The sequence below is a fragment of the Syngnathoides biaculeatus genome, chromosome 21, assembly GCF_019802595.1.
Source record: "Syngnathoides biaculeatus isolate LvHL_M chromosome 21, ASM1980259v1, whole genome shotgun sequence".
NCBI lineage: Eukaryota > Metazoa > Chordata > Actinopteri > Syngnathiformes > Syngnathidae > Syngnathoides > Syngnathoides biaculeatus.
The window spans coordinates 6,033,108-6,048,090 of record NC_084660.1 but is presented as its reverse complement, the minus strand read 5'-3'; the positions used below and the strand labels follow the sequence as shown (position 1 = coordinate 6,048,090).

General features: G+C 47.8%; 3 protein-coding genes across 6 annotated transcripts; 2 read left to right on the top strand and 1 right to left on the bottom strand.

The window, feature by feature from the left end:
* The first annotated feature begins 84 nt into the window (after positions 1 to 84).
* Positions 85 to 8,285, top strand: rela (v-rel avian reticuloendotheliosis viral oncogene homolog A). 2 transcript variants are annotated; one of them, XM_061809175.1, is made up of 11 exons: positions 85 to 1,218; positions 2,443 to 2,484; positions 2,588 to 2,733; positions 2,952 to 3,097; positions 3,940 to 4,031; positions 4,199 to 4,333; positions 4,457 to 4,561; positions 4,636 to 4,851; positions 5,090 to 5,170; positions 5,298 to 5,384; positions 7,130 to 8,285. In XM_061809175.1, the coding sequence occupies exons 1-11, from the start codon at positions 1,212 to 1,214 to the stop codon at positions 7,945 to 7,947; spliced, it is 1,875 nt and encodes a 624-aa protein (XP_061665159.1). In that variant the 5' UTR covers positions 85 to 1,211; the 3' UTR covers positions 7,948 to 8,285. The 2 variants fall into 2 exon arrangements, with proteins under 2 accessions (XP_061665159.1, XP_061665160.1); XM_061809176.1 differs by lacking the exon at positions 85 to 1,218 and adding an exon at positions 1,415 to 1,672.
* A 1,238-nt stretch (positions 8,286 to 9,523) lies between these two features.
* Positions 9,524 to 11,414, bottom strand: c21h11orf68 (chromosome 21 C11orf68 homolog). 3 transcript variants are annotated; one of them, XM_061809181.1, is made up of 2 exons: positions 11,316 to 11,414; positions 9,524 to 10,780 (listed from the first exon to the last, which is right to left on the bottom strand). In XM_061809181.1, exon 2 carries the CDS (start codon positions 10,768 to 10,770, stop codon positions 10,024 to 10,026), a length of 747 nt encoding a protein of 248 aa, XP_061665165.1. In that variant the 5' UTR covers positions 10,771 to 10,780; positions 11,316 to 11,414; the 3' UTR covers positions 9,524 to 10,023. The 3 variants fall into 3 exon arrangements, with proteins under 3 accessions (XP_061665165.1, XP_061665166.1, XP_061665167.1); XM_061809182.1 differs by lacking the exon at positions 11,316 to 11,414 and adding an exon at positions 11,180 to 11,281; XM_061809183.1 differs by lacking the exon at positions 11,316 to 11,414 and adding an exon at positions 11,180 to 11,271 and having other exon boundaries at positions 9,524 to 10,777.
* A 171-nt stretch (positions 11,415 to 11,585) lies between these two features.
* On the top strand, positions 11,586 to 14,546 carry drap1 (DR1-associated protein 1 (negative cofactor 2 alpha)). Its single transcript, XM_061809184.1, has 7 exons — positions 11,586 to 11,901; positions 12,235 to 12,307; positions 12,682 to 12,775; positions 12,872 to 12,997; positions 13,503 to 13,593; positions 13,676 to 13,764; positions 13,869 to 14,546. The coding sequence occupies exons 1-7, from the start codon at positions 11,860 to 11,862 to the stop codon at positions 14,053 to 14,055; spliced, it is 702 nt and encodes a 233-aa protein (XP_061665168.1). The 5' UTR covers positions 11,586 to 11,859; the 3' UTR covers positions 14,056 to 14,546.
* Positions 14,547 to 14,983: the final 437 nt, after the last annotated feature.

Sequence of the window (14,983 nt, the reverse complement as noted above, 5' to 3'; positions counted from 1 at the left end):
AAAACATGGAGGCGTGTCCTCGCCCTTCTCCTTCCTGTTCGCGCTCGCCATCGGGCGTCGGGCCGCCGATCAACAATAATAATCATTTTAAGTCGTTCACCGATGGCAGGCGAGAGTGACAACAGCGCTTGTCTTTGTTGGTTTAAAAACAAAATCAGCTTTGAAACCGGCTCCCAGACGGTGACTTAATTCTATCGGGAGTTGCGGTTTTCGCCTCTCCCACGCGCACGATCTTTTTCTGATCCTCGAAGTGCGTCATCTGGGTATTTCCGCACTGTTTTGAGTGGGCGGTAACGAGACGTGCCATTTTTTTTTTTCCTCTTTTCATCAAGCTCGACGACATTTCGACCGGAGAATGAAGTCTCTGGTTTTATAAATTAAAAGCTTGGACTTCCCGGTTTATGAGTCCCGGTTTCCTGCTGGAAGATTTGAACCGCACAAGCAGCGCAACAACACGTTTGGCGTTTTTCAAAAGATTGTCGGCGTGTTTTACAACGCAAACGGCAAACTCGCGTGAAGAGAGTTGTTTGGAATGAGCGCACAACAGCAGCACGTCGCCCGTCACAACCTCGTTAAAAGGTCAAATGAAGTCGAGGGGCCGACATATTTTGGACGGACGGGAAAATAAATCCCCCGACTTTCAGCGCCACATTTTTGCAGGACTGCGACCAAAAGGGCAGATGCAAATGAACAATTTAGTGCTTTCCTCAAGGGAAAATGTGATTTCCTGGAGTTGTCACCTTGAGAGAACAAGGGTGGATTGAAAGAGCTCAGGTTGAAAACGGCGAGTTGTCCTCAACCAAATGGAGCATTCCGAAATGATGAGATTGAATTCAATCTTTTTGGATTGATTCTCATATTTTACCCGAAAGCTGGATGAGCCTTGCATTAAAAATAAAAAGAGGGATTTCCAATGTAATTGTTTTTAAGAGTGTAAAATCGATAAATCAATCGCACGTCCGTGATTGTTCCGCACAATCGTGTACCCGCCTTACCGGAAAATGCGTGCGTGTGCTGTCACACGCTGGCTTGACGCAGTGGGTCGGCGCAGAGGCCGTGTCTATCTGTCCTCGGCGGGGGGGGGGAGAAGGAGGCGACACCAGCGAACAGCCCGCAAGTCGAGACGGTTTCTTCGCCGAGATTCCGCACGGTTTGGCGTTTGCACCCTTGACTAAAGGAGCCGTGAGATTCCAGAGGGTCTCGTGGGAGCCATGGCCAGTAAGTGGAGCCGCTTTCGCCCCCTTTGCTGCGAGTTTGCTCACTTTTGTGTGTGTGTGTGTGTGTGTGTGTGTGGGGGGGGGGGGGGGGTGAAAGTTGACGGGGTGTTGTTTTGCGCCCAGGGGAATCCCCCAGGAACCGCTGGCTTGTCAGCATTTATTATCCCTCGGGATTGTCTGGGTAGCTTCTGTCGACTTGAACCTTCCTGGTGCGAGTGAAAGTTGAGTCGGGGCCTGTCGGCTCACGCATTTCCTTCTCCGAGACAACCGAGGGCCCCGAACGTCGCTTGAAAATGACTTGATTTTGAAATTCCGCGGCCTCGCTTTGGCCCGACGCTTTTTCATATTCAACACCCGATGGCATTTTTCCGCGCGTGAGCGAGCCCCGTGTAGTTCGGCTAATGTCCGCGCTTCACACTCGTACGGCGTGTGGTGGAAAACTTTTGTTTCGCGTGGTGAGTCCCCCGATCAAGGTTGGAGCCGACTCCATTGTGCGCTCGTAGCAATCGCGAAAACTGCAACGACTACACTTCCTTAAATGTATATTAAATATTATTACACTGAAACCTGCTGTATAGCGTGAGCATACACATTGCGTGTAAATGTAAGAAAACAAAGAGGTAATTTTATTCCAACATAATGCACATGAAAGTGTAATAAAAGTGTACCCAAATGAAAAAGTTTAAAGCGATTTGTTGTCCAATTCCAAATGTACGATAAAGGTAAATACAACAACTGTACTTAGCCAGTGATTCTTTCTCTTTCTACGAGACTTGTTTTTCTTAAGTCAGTGGGTATCAGCTGTTGTCACCCTGGCACCCCTTTTTTTTGCTCCTGATACTAAGTTGTGACCTTTTACCTCTTCGAACACTTCCACTCCAAGGAGGAGGAGTTCTTACCGAGCCACAAGAAATGTGCCCAAACAGTTTTCCGTTGGGCTGTTGTCTACGTCAGCTGCGCTGACGTCCATCTGTCCATTTTCCGTGTCGCTTATCCTCATAAGGGTCTCGGGAGTGCTATCTTCGCGCACCCTGAACTGGTTCGCCAGCCAATCGCGGGGCACAAAAAAAAAATGTTTTTGGGAAGTGGGAGGAAAACGGAGTGCCCGCCCGGAGAAAAGTATCAAAGGCACAAAGAACATGCGGGGATTTGAACTCCGGTTCTCAGAACTGTGAGGCAGACACGCTAAGTTTTTGTGTTTAAAAAGATTTTCCCCTTTTGTCAGTTCCAGGTGTTTACAGATGGCCAATGAACACTCTCAACCCAGGTAATAACAATCGTCTTAGCAACCACAAAAAAAAAAAAAAAATGGAATGACCGTCATGTGGATTAAATAAAATTTTGTCTGTTTGTTTGTTTCGTTTGCCAAGTCCAAACCGCGAGCCCCTTCCTCGAGATCATCGAGCAGCCCAAGCAGCGCGGGATGCGCTTTCGGTACAAGTGCGAGGGCCGTTCCGCCGGCAGCATACCCGGGGAGAAAAGCAACGACACCACCAAGACCCACCCTGCCATTAAAGTGAGTTCAATTGCTCGGGGGGGGGGGGTACATATCTTAATAATAGCCATAGATGGGCTAATGGAAATTGGCAAAGACGTGATGGCGGTTATCTACGTGGGACAGCTGCTACTTGAACAAACAGAGCAGACACACAAAGAGAGCCTCGATTTTTTTTTTTTTTTTTTTTTCATCTCCTTCCAGTCACTGTTTTTTTCTTTTCTATGTTTTTGGAACAGGTGCACAACTACAGCGGCCCCTTGCGCGTTCGCATCTCCCTGGTGACCAAGAACACGCCGTACAAGCCGCATCCGCACGAGCTGGTCGGAAAGGACTGCAAGCACGGCTACTACGAGGCCGACCTGCAGGAGAGGCGCGTGCACAGGTAAGGGGGGGGGGGGGGGGGGGTTTGCGCGGCCATGTTTGACCCACATGTGAGCGGGGGAGGTGAACCCGGGTGGATCATTAACGGCGCCGATTGGCCCGTGACGCGTTGTTTGCTTTTTTTGCTCGTTGTACCTTTCTATGTTTAGTTAAAAGTGTTATGGAACACTACTCAAGCCGCGATAACTACGTCATATAAAATGTGTAAATAATAATAAATAAATAAATTAATGACATTCGGGGGGGGAAAAAAAACATTGATTTAAAAAAAAATTAATGTTATTGCTTGTTTAAAGTTAAGCTAATTAAAAAAGAAAAAAAAGGTTTACAAGGCTGGGGGCCGGGTCTCTACACCCAGCCTAGCGTACCCTACTACTAAAGTATACATTTTCAGCAAAAACCATGAATATATTTCTTAAATGATTTAATTATATCAAGCATTTAAACTATACATGCATTTCTACTATGGAGTTTAGTCTCAGGAAAAGCTAAAAAAGAAAAATTTTTTTTTTAGGCTTGGAACGCATTATTTCATTTTCCATTCATTGTAATAAGAAAACACGCTTCATTTTTCGAACGTTTCTGTTTTCAACCGGCCTTCTGGTTACGGATTGTGTTCGAGAACCGCGGCCCCGCTGTACTACTGCATGAAAGACACTTCTGCGCCACAACTCACGAACGTGTCTTGTGCTGAAAATCAAACAAAGCCACAGAAATGGTTTTGCGAAAATGCTTTACGGGAGACGCGGACGGCAACGAGATCGGCATGAGCCGCGTGAATCCGGATCGGAAAAACTCGTTATTGTCACTGATAAGCACAAGCGCGGCCGTGTGTGTTTTCAGTTTTCAGAACTTGGGCATTCAGTGCGTGAAGAAGAAGGACGTGAATGAGGCCATCACGTGTCGGCTGCAGACCGACAACAACCCGTTCAACAGTAAGTTGTGGGCTCGCAGCGTCGACGCTTTGCACGATTTTCGCCTTTTCCTCCAGGCGCAGATTTTTCGGAAGTTTGGCCCCACCTCACGTTTGCGAACATAATGAAATTGTCGCCCGCTCCACGCCCTCATCCTCACCCTGTCCCTGCTGCGTCTTCTGCCGCAGTTCCCGAGCCCAAGGTGTGGGAGGAGGAATTTGACCTGAATTCGGTCCGGCTCTGCTTCCAGGCCTCCATCACGCTGCCGACAGGGGAGCTCTTCCCCCTTGAGCCGGTGGTCTCGCAGCCCATCTTTGACAACAGTGAGTGGCTCGTCTCGTGCCGTCATCTGCCGGATCCGGTTTTTGAGGTTTTCCCGTTCAAAAGTGGCGGGTACACAGTTTCGAGGTCCCTCTTTGACAATTTTTTTTTTTTTTTTTTTTCAGGGGCCCCCAACACAGCAGAGCTGAAGATCTGCAGAGTGAACCGCAACTCGGGCAGCTGTAAAGGCGGCGATGAAATCTTCCTGCTGTGCGACAAAGTGCAAAAAGGTAAATTGTAAGATAGAAGATCTGAAATAGGATTTGTCTATGCTGGTTCTGATTCTTGTTCTCACCCTCCTCAGAGGACATTGAGGTCCGCTTCTTCCAGGACTCCTGGGAGGGCAAGGGCACGTTCTCCCAGGCGGACGTCCACAGGCAGGTGGCCATCGTGTTCCGCACGCCGCCGTACCGCGACCCCAACCTCAGCGAGCCCGTCCGCGTCAAGGTGCAACTGCGCCGGCCCTCGGACCGCGAGGTCAGCGAGCCCATGGACTTCCAGTACCTGCCCGCTGACCGGGGTACGTCTTTCGTGCAAATTTCAAGAGTGCTGATGGCCTGATTATGTGTGTCGTGACTGGACTAAAAACACGTTCACCGCCATTGACGGCTTTAGAAGTCAAATATCCGTGTTGACTGGGAGAGTTGGTAGTCGGTAGATATGTCGGTTCTCTGTGCTTAATTTGAGGATTTCCAATCTTCCAAAAGGTATTTCCTGGTACTCCTTACATTTACACGTCTTGTACTTGCTCCCTCCAGACGAATATCGGCTGACCGAGAAGCGGAAACGCACTGGCGACATGTTCCAAAATCTAAAGCTGGCGTCCGTGCTGTCCACGGGTACGTCATCTCCCGGCGAGTTGCCAATTTCCCTCATCACATTTTTTGTTTTTCTACCTGTGGATCCTTATCCTGTTATGGATGTACTTTGATTTATGAGAATAATTTATGCCTGTTGGGATTTCAGTGTCGATTCCGCCACCGGATCGACGACACATCAGCCCTGTCCGGAGGACGGTCCCGGCCAAACCTCCTTCAATGATGGCGCCGACCTGTAAGTCGGCCAGTTGTTGTTTTCATCCCGAAGCGCGTTCGGCGGGATTCAGAAGATCACACACACTGGGGGGGATGAAATATGACTTATGAGTACGTCGTGACTGTACTAAAAACACATTCACTGCCATTGACGGCTATAGCCGTCAAATATCCCCGTTGACCGGGAGAGTTGGCAGTCAGTTGATATTTCAGGTCTATGTGCTTCATTTGAGGATTTCCAATTTTCCAAACAGATATTTCCCGTTACATTTGCCATCTGACTTGGTCACGTTTTTTTTCCCACCTCTGCAGTACGGTGTTTAAAAAGAAAAGAAAGCTTAAGTCAACTGTACGTGAGCTCTTGATTGGCGGAGACCTCGCCCGCCAGAACAAATTCAGAGAATTGACCCCTCCGTACATGGGACTTAACCACGCCTCCTGAAGTGACGTCACGCCACGTGCGCTGACGTCAGACAAACAATTGGGAAAAATATCGGCGCAGCAAGAAAGGAATAGAGCAAAACTGTCCGATTTACCGGCTGATTTCTCACTCGCATTCTTAGCTAGCAGTGAAATATCGTTGAAAAGCAGACAGCGGGGCTTCAAGTATTTCAGCGACGGGTATTTCAATGGTATTTACATGCATATCGACGGAGAAACCATTGATATTAGCGCGAGATCTTTCCGGAGTCAAGAGGAAGACCGAGAAGCCACATAATATAATATATTATAACCCGAAGACGAATTCGTCATTGACGGCTTCCTATTTTCGTGTTACATATCACACTTGTGTGCAGAATCTGTATATGTATCTGTATAGCCGTTTGTGAACCACCGTATGAAGGAAAAGAAGAAGGCGAGGCTTGATTTACGAGTTGTTTCTCTGGTTTTCTTTGTGTCACGTCACGCGCTCCCCTCAATAATTATTCTTGAATTAGTGCCGAACCTACGCAAGTCCCGACCGAGTACGACAATCACTACTTTAGTGTCCTCAAACATCCTTCCTTCAGTCTTGGTGTCTCGGTGCACGTCGGAGGCTTTTAGGACCGCTAGTCCGGTTTAGCTTGGCTCATCAGCCGCGAACAATGGGACACGTTTGTGCAGTCAGATCATCGCAAAATATCGCTCAACACAGATCAAGTGTGTCAATCATTCACACGTCGCTATGTTATGCAAGCGAAGAACTGCTAATTCATTTATATGAGACATGTATTGAAAATCAAATATACGACTTACCTTTGCGCAAACATATCTGTTCCGGTTGATGGATTCAGTTGATCATGCGGTCTTCCTCAAAGTTTGATCCATCAAAGACATTTTACGTACTCGGTCTTCTGTTCCGGTTGATTTTAGATGGATTCAGTTGATGATGCGGTCTTCCACAAAGTTTGATCCATCAAAGACATTTTTCGGACTGGGTCTTCGGTTTTGGAAAGGGGACGAATGGAACTCCACCAACGAGCCTTTCAGCATACCTGTCGTCACTATTCTAAAGTCCGTGACTACACCTCTTAACCATATCTATTGTTAAAGAACCCAAATACGCGATAAAACGCCAACAGAAGCTATACTGGACCATCCAGCCAGCGTTGTCTGAGATTTGAGTCCGAGATTATGCAGATCTCGGGCCTCTGATTGGTCAGTGACGCGGATTGCGCAACTTTCACGGAGGGGTCAATTTTTCTTCTAGTTAGTGAAAATGTCCACCTCGTTTACGTGCTCGCATGTTTTTGCTGACTGTGCTTGGTTGCGTTTGCGCCGCAGTTCCCCCCGTCGCGAGCGGAGCCAAATCGCAACCATCCTTCACGTACTTGCAGCACAGCCAGATGTTCTTGGACCAGAACAAAGTGGAAGCCTCGCCTTCCCCCGCCTCCTCGTCCTCCATTTCGGCGGGCGCCACGAACCAGACGTGGAAGATCATGGAGACCTTAAACCTGGGCCCGCAGCCCAAAGTCGCCCAGGGTTCGAGTTTCGCCGTGAACCAGGCGCCCGTTTCCAGGCAGGACTACTCCACTCTCAAACTGTCAGACCTTCAGGAATTCTTTCCCGACATCTCCTCGGTCATCACCCAGGAGCCGTCGGCCCCGCAAGGGGGTGCGGCCCCTTCGCAGTCCGCCGGCTTCTTCCCCATGCTGGACCCTCAGTTCCCCGCGAACGCCGCTCCGGCCGAGGACGACATCCCGCAGTTCCCCAGCTTTCCCGAGGCCCAGGCGCCGGGAACCCTGGACAGCCTCGACATGGACGACTTTGTGGACCTCCTGAACCCTCCGCACGAGAGCGTCAACGGCCAGCGAGCCGGCCCCTCCTCCGTCCCGTCGGCCGCGGCCCATCGCGACGCTCCGCCGCAGAACACTTCGGACCCGACCGGCGTGCCGGGGGGGACCTGGATGAATTACCCCAACAGCATCGTCAACCTGCTTCAGAACGAGAGCATGATGGACGTCTTGACCGGCAACAACAACCAGCAGCGGCCTGCCGTGCTGGACGAGTTTGACGAGTTGATATCCGTGGATGAGGATCACCTCATTTCCATTTTTAACAGCGGAAGCCAAGCCGGTTTTGTTTCGGGACACCCGACCTAAAACTCATTTGAAGAGGCCCGTTCACATCACGCCGCTTGTTTCGGGCCCTTTTGGAAAACCGTTTCAGCATGTATTCCAGATCCTCCACATCCGCCTTAAGCCGCATGAAACGGTGTGCTCGTTGTCCTCAAGAGTTACACGGTTTAAGGTACTGCTAGAATGAGTTGAGTTGGGTTCATTTTAAGGACAGAGAGCGTACTAATATATGGACCGAATGGTGGATTTGAAATGAATGCTGAAACGGCTTCCCTGAGGGCAGACACGAAGGGACCAAATGTAGCTCACGAGGACACCGGCAGTAAATGTCCAGCGTTTTTTTTTTTTTTTTTTTTTTTTAACTACAACGGCAGGTCTGCTATTCTCGCTTGGAATGCGGACAGATTTAAGGGTAAGCCTACGCAGCTGTCTGGTCGAATAGTCCGTCTCCTTTGTAATATAGCGATTATACAGTAGTATTACATTCCCATTTTACCCCTTGCGAGCGATCTCGTTTTATATTGGCATTTGCCATTTCAGTAATTAGCCGGGTTCGGAGACTGCGCCTCTCCTCGCCCAAAGGTGAGGCCATTTCACCCACCCCTGAAGGAAAATAATAATAATAATCCTAATGACAGCTCCTGGGGCACTCGTGAGTCTATGTCACCACTACTTTTCCTGAACATCTCGCCAAATTGTAGTCACATGCTCAGAACCGAATGAAGGGTCTCCTTGTAAATAATCCAAGTAACTTTCACGCGTTTGTATAGCAATGAACTGTGAAAGGTTTCACGCTTTGTTTGATGGTATCTTCCCATTATTGCGTCATTTATTGCAGTTTCCCAACCTTCGCGCCAACCCATACACTTTTATAGACGTAAAAAAAAAAAAATGTCAGAATTGTTCAATACTTGTCAATAAAAATGATCGCCACATATCGTCGGTGCAATTTTGGAGCTTGTGAATGATCTCAGGCAGGGCAGAACTCAGTTGAACTGCGTCCGGGTCGTGGCGCTCGGTGCTGGCCTCACCCAGTGCGTTTTTCAGGTGCGCAGTCCCCAGAATTTACCCTGTTGAACGGGCAACTGAACTTCTGCCGTTCGGGACCTTCGGCACAAATCGGGCCTGTCGTGCCGGAGCACGCTGATTGGGAATCGCCGATTTATTTAATGAGAGCACCTTCATTTTTGAATTTAAAAAAAAAAAAATGTTTGGAGATGAGTGACTCGAAATTAGTGACTGGTTTCCCAGCACAATTTTTTATTTCATCCAATAGCTACTTCTGTATTTTAAATACAGGGAGCAAAATCACATTTACCATAAAACTGCAAATATGTTTGTCGACATTTACATTGTAGGTTTGCAAAAACACTTGGAAGTTTGTAATAAAAGTGTTCTGATGGGAATGTAAATGTTGTAATCGATTTTTTTTTTCAAACCATGTAAAACCTTTGCTGTTATTTGCGCTTTGTGCTACGACCTGCTATCTTTTGGCATTTTAATGTAAAAAAAAAAAAAGTACGTGAGTTATTTTCCTTTTGCCAAGAATGGTGCTCTGCTGCCATCTTGTGGCATTTCGGTAAAAAGTGAGTTGAGTGGGTGACTTTTATTTATTTTATTTTGATTTTAATATGTTGACTGGTGCCAGTAGTGTGCTAAGTAGATGGAAAGAGTACTTTGAGAAGTTAATGAATGAAGAAAATGGGACAGAAGGTAGAGTAGAAGTGGCAACGATTAGTAAGGGGGAAGTTAGAAAGGCACTGAACAGAATGACAAATGGAAAGACAGCTGGCGGTGGGACTGCATCAGGATTCCGCACTGAGCCCCTTCCTGTTTGTGGTAGTAATGGATAGGCTGACAGACAAGGTTAGACTGGAATCCCCTTGGACCACGATGTTCGCACATTTTGTGATCTGCAGGGAGAAGGCGGAGAAACAACTAGAAAGATGGAGGCACGCACTGGAAAGGAGAGGAATGAAGATTAGCCAAAGTAAATCAGCACAAACAAGGCAGGTTCCCCCCCCCAAAAAAAAAAAAAAAAAAATTAAAATCTTGTGAAAGTGCAGTCTCAATCATGCATGAATGAAAAAAAAAAAAATGTCACAATGTGACATCCAGATTGGTGACTTTGTTGACAATTTGCGAGCGCCTGGGCACGCATTCCAGGTTGAATTTACTCTCGTAGATGGTGGGACAAAGATTCCAGCGGTTGTTCCGGTAGATTCCCAGGTGCGTGTAGACGTCCGGCTTGTAGACCAGAGGGCACTTGACCCCCGTGGCTCGGATCTGAGCGTCCAGCCGGACCACTTCGCCCTCGTCGGTGAAATTCCGGTTGTAGACGCAGATGACCTGCCTGTCAACTTTGTCGGGGTTGTACGGACTGACTTTGACGCTCCAGATCTTGCCGTCCAGCGTGGCTCTGGCCACGCACTCCCAGGCGTGGTCCACCTTGAAACCGGGGTCCAGGTGCATGAGCCACTTGCCCGAGAGGACGCCGTGGTTCTGGGCTAGCTCCTTCACGTTCTGGAAGTTGATCGCCCGCCCGCTGGCCACCAGTTTCTCCCAGCTCTCCTGGAGCGCAACCACTTCCCCCGTGCAGGGGCAGAAGTCCGGGCCCCTCACCGCAATCCAGCCCACCGGTTTGAAGTCGCGCTCCTCGTCGCCGTATCTGGTCACCCGCGATGGCTTGTTGCTCTCTAGCCAGTCGTCAAACTCCGACCTGGGGGTCCTTCGGGCATCAAACACGATCCAAGGGTCCATGTCTGCCGCCATGGCCTCGGCGGCGTGGGTCTCTGCTGGGAAGTTGAGGTCCGTGTCACCTAACGGGGACTCCGCTTTATCCTCCATGATGTTACTTCTTAAAAAAAAAAAAAGATTATTATTAAGCTAGCATGCAACATGATATACGGATCTTTTTTCTTCTTTGTCCAGAAATTAATAAAGTTGACTGTCTTACGTGCAGGAAATGGCGATTTATCAAACCGGGCATTGTCTACACTACTGTATCCTTTTTTAATATTATTAAAGTAAAAGCATTGAATCGGTACTTCTACTTCAACTAGCGTGACACAAGTACAATACTTGTAGCTAATACTGCATCCACTAGCAGATAGTAACCACATTTCGTGCAAAAGGCCAGGAATATATACAGCTTTTCCAACAATTGAAATCAGACAAAAATATATTCTCCCACTTTAATTGGTGATTAAATATGTACAAATAGAAGTCGACGAAAGTGAAAGACTTTAATAGCTACATTAGCAAACGCTTGCTCGTGTTGTCACCCCCTCGTTTGTCGTGAAACCGTTGTTGATGAATTGTGAATATCAGCTCCTGGAAACCATGATAACCCCTTATGAACGGATGAATGCGAAGAGTGCATAAACTATTACCCTTTTTTTGTGTTAAATGTGGATATCCGGCTTTCAGGCAAACGTCAAAACAAACGCGTGTTTTCCTGGAAAATAATCTCCGGCCTCTGGGAGGCGCTGTTTGGTTTATTTATTTATTTTTTATAAAGGAGTGATAAAATTGTGTAGTATTTCCGTTTTTGTCTTAAAACAGTATTCCACGAATGAAATTGATATTTCGAAGGTGGATTGATGGAGGAGGATAGTGAAAATTGACAGAGTCAGATTTTTTAAAAAAAAATCTGGTTGAAATGGAACAATTTATGACTTGTACATAAAGTGAAAAAAAAAATATGATTGAACCCGTCGTGCGTCAGGACCCTGCGGGCATCAAGCGACGCAGGCAAGCAGGAGCGTGACGACGACAGCGTGCTAACGTGCTAAGCTAACTGCTTAGCCCTGCCAGAACTGTCGCGGAGCTATTTGCGCGCCGGTGGACGTTTTCATTACCCCGGACTAAGTATTCCATTCCTCTCCCTCCCTCCCCCACCTCCCCTTGTGCGTTAACCACCAAGTTTGCTGAACAATGCCGAGCAAAAAGAAGAAATACAACGCGAGATTTCCACCGGTAAGTCAGCGGAACGCCTTAGCGTCGCCGGTGTCGGGAGCAGCTAACAAACATGAGCTAAGCTGTGGAATTGCGAACTTGTTAATTGTTCACTTTATTCGGCAAATGTTGTACTTGGCTTGATTTGGGTTTTTTTTTTAATTAAAAAAAAGAAAGCCAAAGCACTTTGAAACGCGGTCATGTACTTCCATTTATGTCATGTAACGTATTTCGCGTTCGCTATGATTTAGCATTGTTTTTAGCATGGCGAGCTGCACTTGTGAACGTTTTTGTTTGTGTCTTAACGTCTCATCAACCTCGAAGTTATTTTTTTATCCTTTTTTTCCCCCCCAGGCAAGGATTAAAAAGATTATGCAGACGGATGAAGAAATCGGCAAAGTGGCAGCAGCAGTACCTGTTATTATTTGTATCCTTAGTGCCGAACAATAATAATTGTATTCAGGCAATTAACAGGAATGAACCCCGCATCGAACTTAAATGTACACGGGGGGAATAAAAAGTTAGCTTCTTCCTGATTACAACAAGCACATTTCGTGGGAGTACAGAGGTGCCTCGATTTGTAATTTCTTCAATTTGAAGGTTTTTCGAATTCGGAAACGTCACTTGGTTGACTTTTTGCGTCTGTGTGTGTGAGCGGTACAAGCAAGCTTCAGATTTGCCCCTGCAACCCCGCTTTTGAATGCTTGCAGCAGATAGCACAGTGGCCCTGCGGAACCCCGCTGAGTTGCGGGAAAGCAAATTGGGCGTCAGTTCACAGGAGATTCCTTGACGCTGCATCAGCAAGAGCCCTGGAGCTTTTCTTGGAGTCGTTGCTCACCAAGGCCTGTCACGTCACCCAGTCCAAGAACGCAAAGACCATGACGACGTCACACTTGTAAGTTGTCCGCCCCACTCTCGCCCTATTTGCGTTATTTTGCGCCGCTGTCGTGTCACCTATTTTTGGAAGATGAGTCTGAATCTGTGTGAATAGAAAGCAGTGCATCGAGCTGGAGCAGCAGTTTGACTTCTTGAAAGACTTGGTGGCGACCGTGCCGGACATGCAGGGCGAGGGGGACGAGAACCACACCGAGGCGGCGGGTGAAAAGGTGCCCCGTAGGTGTGTGAAGGTCTTTTTTTTTTTTTTTTTTTTTTTAAATAAGCTTTTGTTGGCGGTAAAGCGTTGGCCTCACAGTTCTGAGGTCCCGGGTTCAATCCCGGCCCCGCCTGTGTGGGGTTTTCATGTTCTCTCCGTGCCTGCGTGGGTGTTCTGTGGGTACTCCGGTTTCAAACATGCAACATCATCGGACACTTGGGTCAGGTGGGTCGATAGGCTTAGACGGAAAAAGATGACATGCTGTCTGTGGCGACTTAACGGGACAAGCCGAAAGAAAAAGATTAATTGGAAACTCAAAATTGCCCCTGGGTGGGATTGTGAGTGCGATTTCTCCGTCTTCATGTGCCCTGCGATTGGCTGGCAACCAGTTCAGGGTGCACCCCGCCTCCTTCCCCTTGACAGCTGGGATAGGCTCCGGCACTCCCCCGCGACCCTCGTGAGGATAAGCGGCAAAGAAAGCGGACGGATGGATAAACTTGTGGCCGATGGTGTTGCTCTTCTCCGACAGGGGTCGGAAGCCGGGGTCGGCTCACAAAAATGGAGGAGCTGGCTCTAAAGGCAAGGACAAGAAGTTGTCCGGTACCGAGTCGGAGCAAGAGGTGAGGATTCGTTGCCGTCGAAGCGAGGCCGCTCCGTCGCGTCGCGGCGTCTGAGCATTTGTGTCGCGTTTTCGGGCAAAAGGACGACTCTGAAGACAGCGAGACAGATGGGGACGAAGAGGACGGCTCTCAATCAAGCACAAATCTGCAGGCTGTATCCAGGTTCCACAGGTACGGCCTCGAACGCGTCGGGGACAAAAACCGCGAGCGCCTTAAACATTTTAAACTCATCAAATATTTTTGTGCGTCTTTGTTTCCGCGTGCGTCGCCCGCAGCGCCGGCGCGCCCCCGAAGTACACGCACCCGGCCAACGCGGTCTCGGGGGACGGCTCGTCCCCGGCGCAGCCCCGGGGCGCCGTGACCTTCGCCCCGCACCCCTCCTTGATGAGCGCCGCGCCGCCCCCGCCGCCGGCCGCGCTCCAACAAAACGAGGACTACGACGAGGAAGACTATGACTCATAGCTCCCCTTTTTTTTTCCTCGCCATCCGCACGCAGCTTTTTAGTTGAAGTTGCTCCCACGGCGGTCGCTCGGAGCAAAAGACTCTTCATCGGCGAGAGGCCGCTGGAGGGGGGAGAAAAAAAAAAAAAGCCGGTTGTATATTGCGTTTTAATTTTCTTCTCTTTTAAACTACAGCTTTTATTTCATTGTAGACGAGAATCCAACCTGGATATTTTTAAGGAGCTCAGTTTTGATTATTATTCAGAAATGTCCTTTTTTTTTTTCCTATGTTTTGTTTTTTGCTTACAGATGGGATCGGTTTGGTCTGTCACTCTCTGGCTTCTCTCTTTCATTTTCTTTTTCTTTTTTTTTTTGCTCTTTTTAATTCATATATTTACTCCCAACCCCCCAAAACAATAAAAAAAAAAATGACCTTGACCACAATGCACACAACACCTTGAAGACCCCCCCCCTTTATTTTTTTGTTTAATAAAATTGTCTCCTGAATGCCCATCAATTGACAAACTGAATCATAATTTTTTTTTTTTTATGTTTTGCCCATTTCTATTCAGACCCTCTTTTCTTCTGAGTTTTGTTGATGTTGATGCATGATGCCCCCCCCCCTTTTTTATTCTGACTACTTTTAATAAATTAAGTAGACACGAGGTTCCCCTTTACGTCCATGTCAAATTGTAAACATTTTAACATTATTTTGTACGGATTAAATAAAAAAAAAAAGTCATTTTAATTTATGGCGCTGTTATTTTTTTCCCCCGTGCCCGGTTTGTGAGGTACATAAATTGTCCCTAAATAAATGTTTGAACAACACGCCCCTCTTAAAGAGGACACGTCCATTCAAAAGTTAAATACAACTGAACTGTATCTCGATGACCGTATCCCCCAATTTGACGGCGCGAGGCCATTTTGAAGCGTTATCGTTCGAGTTTGCT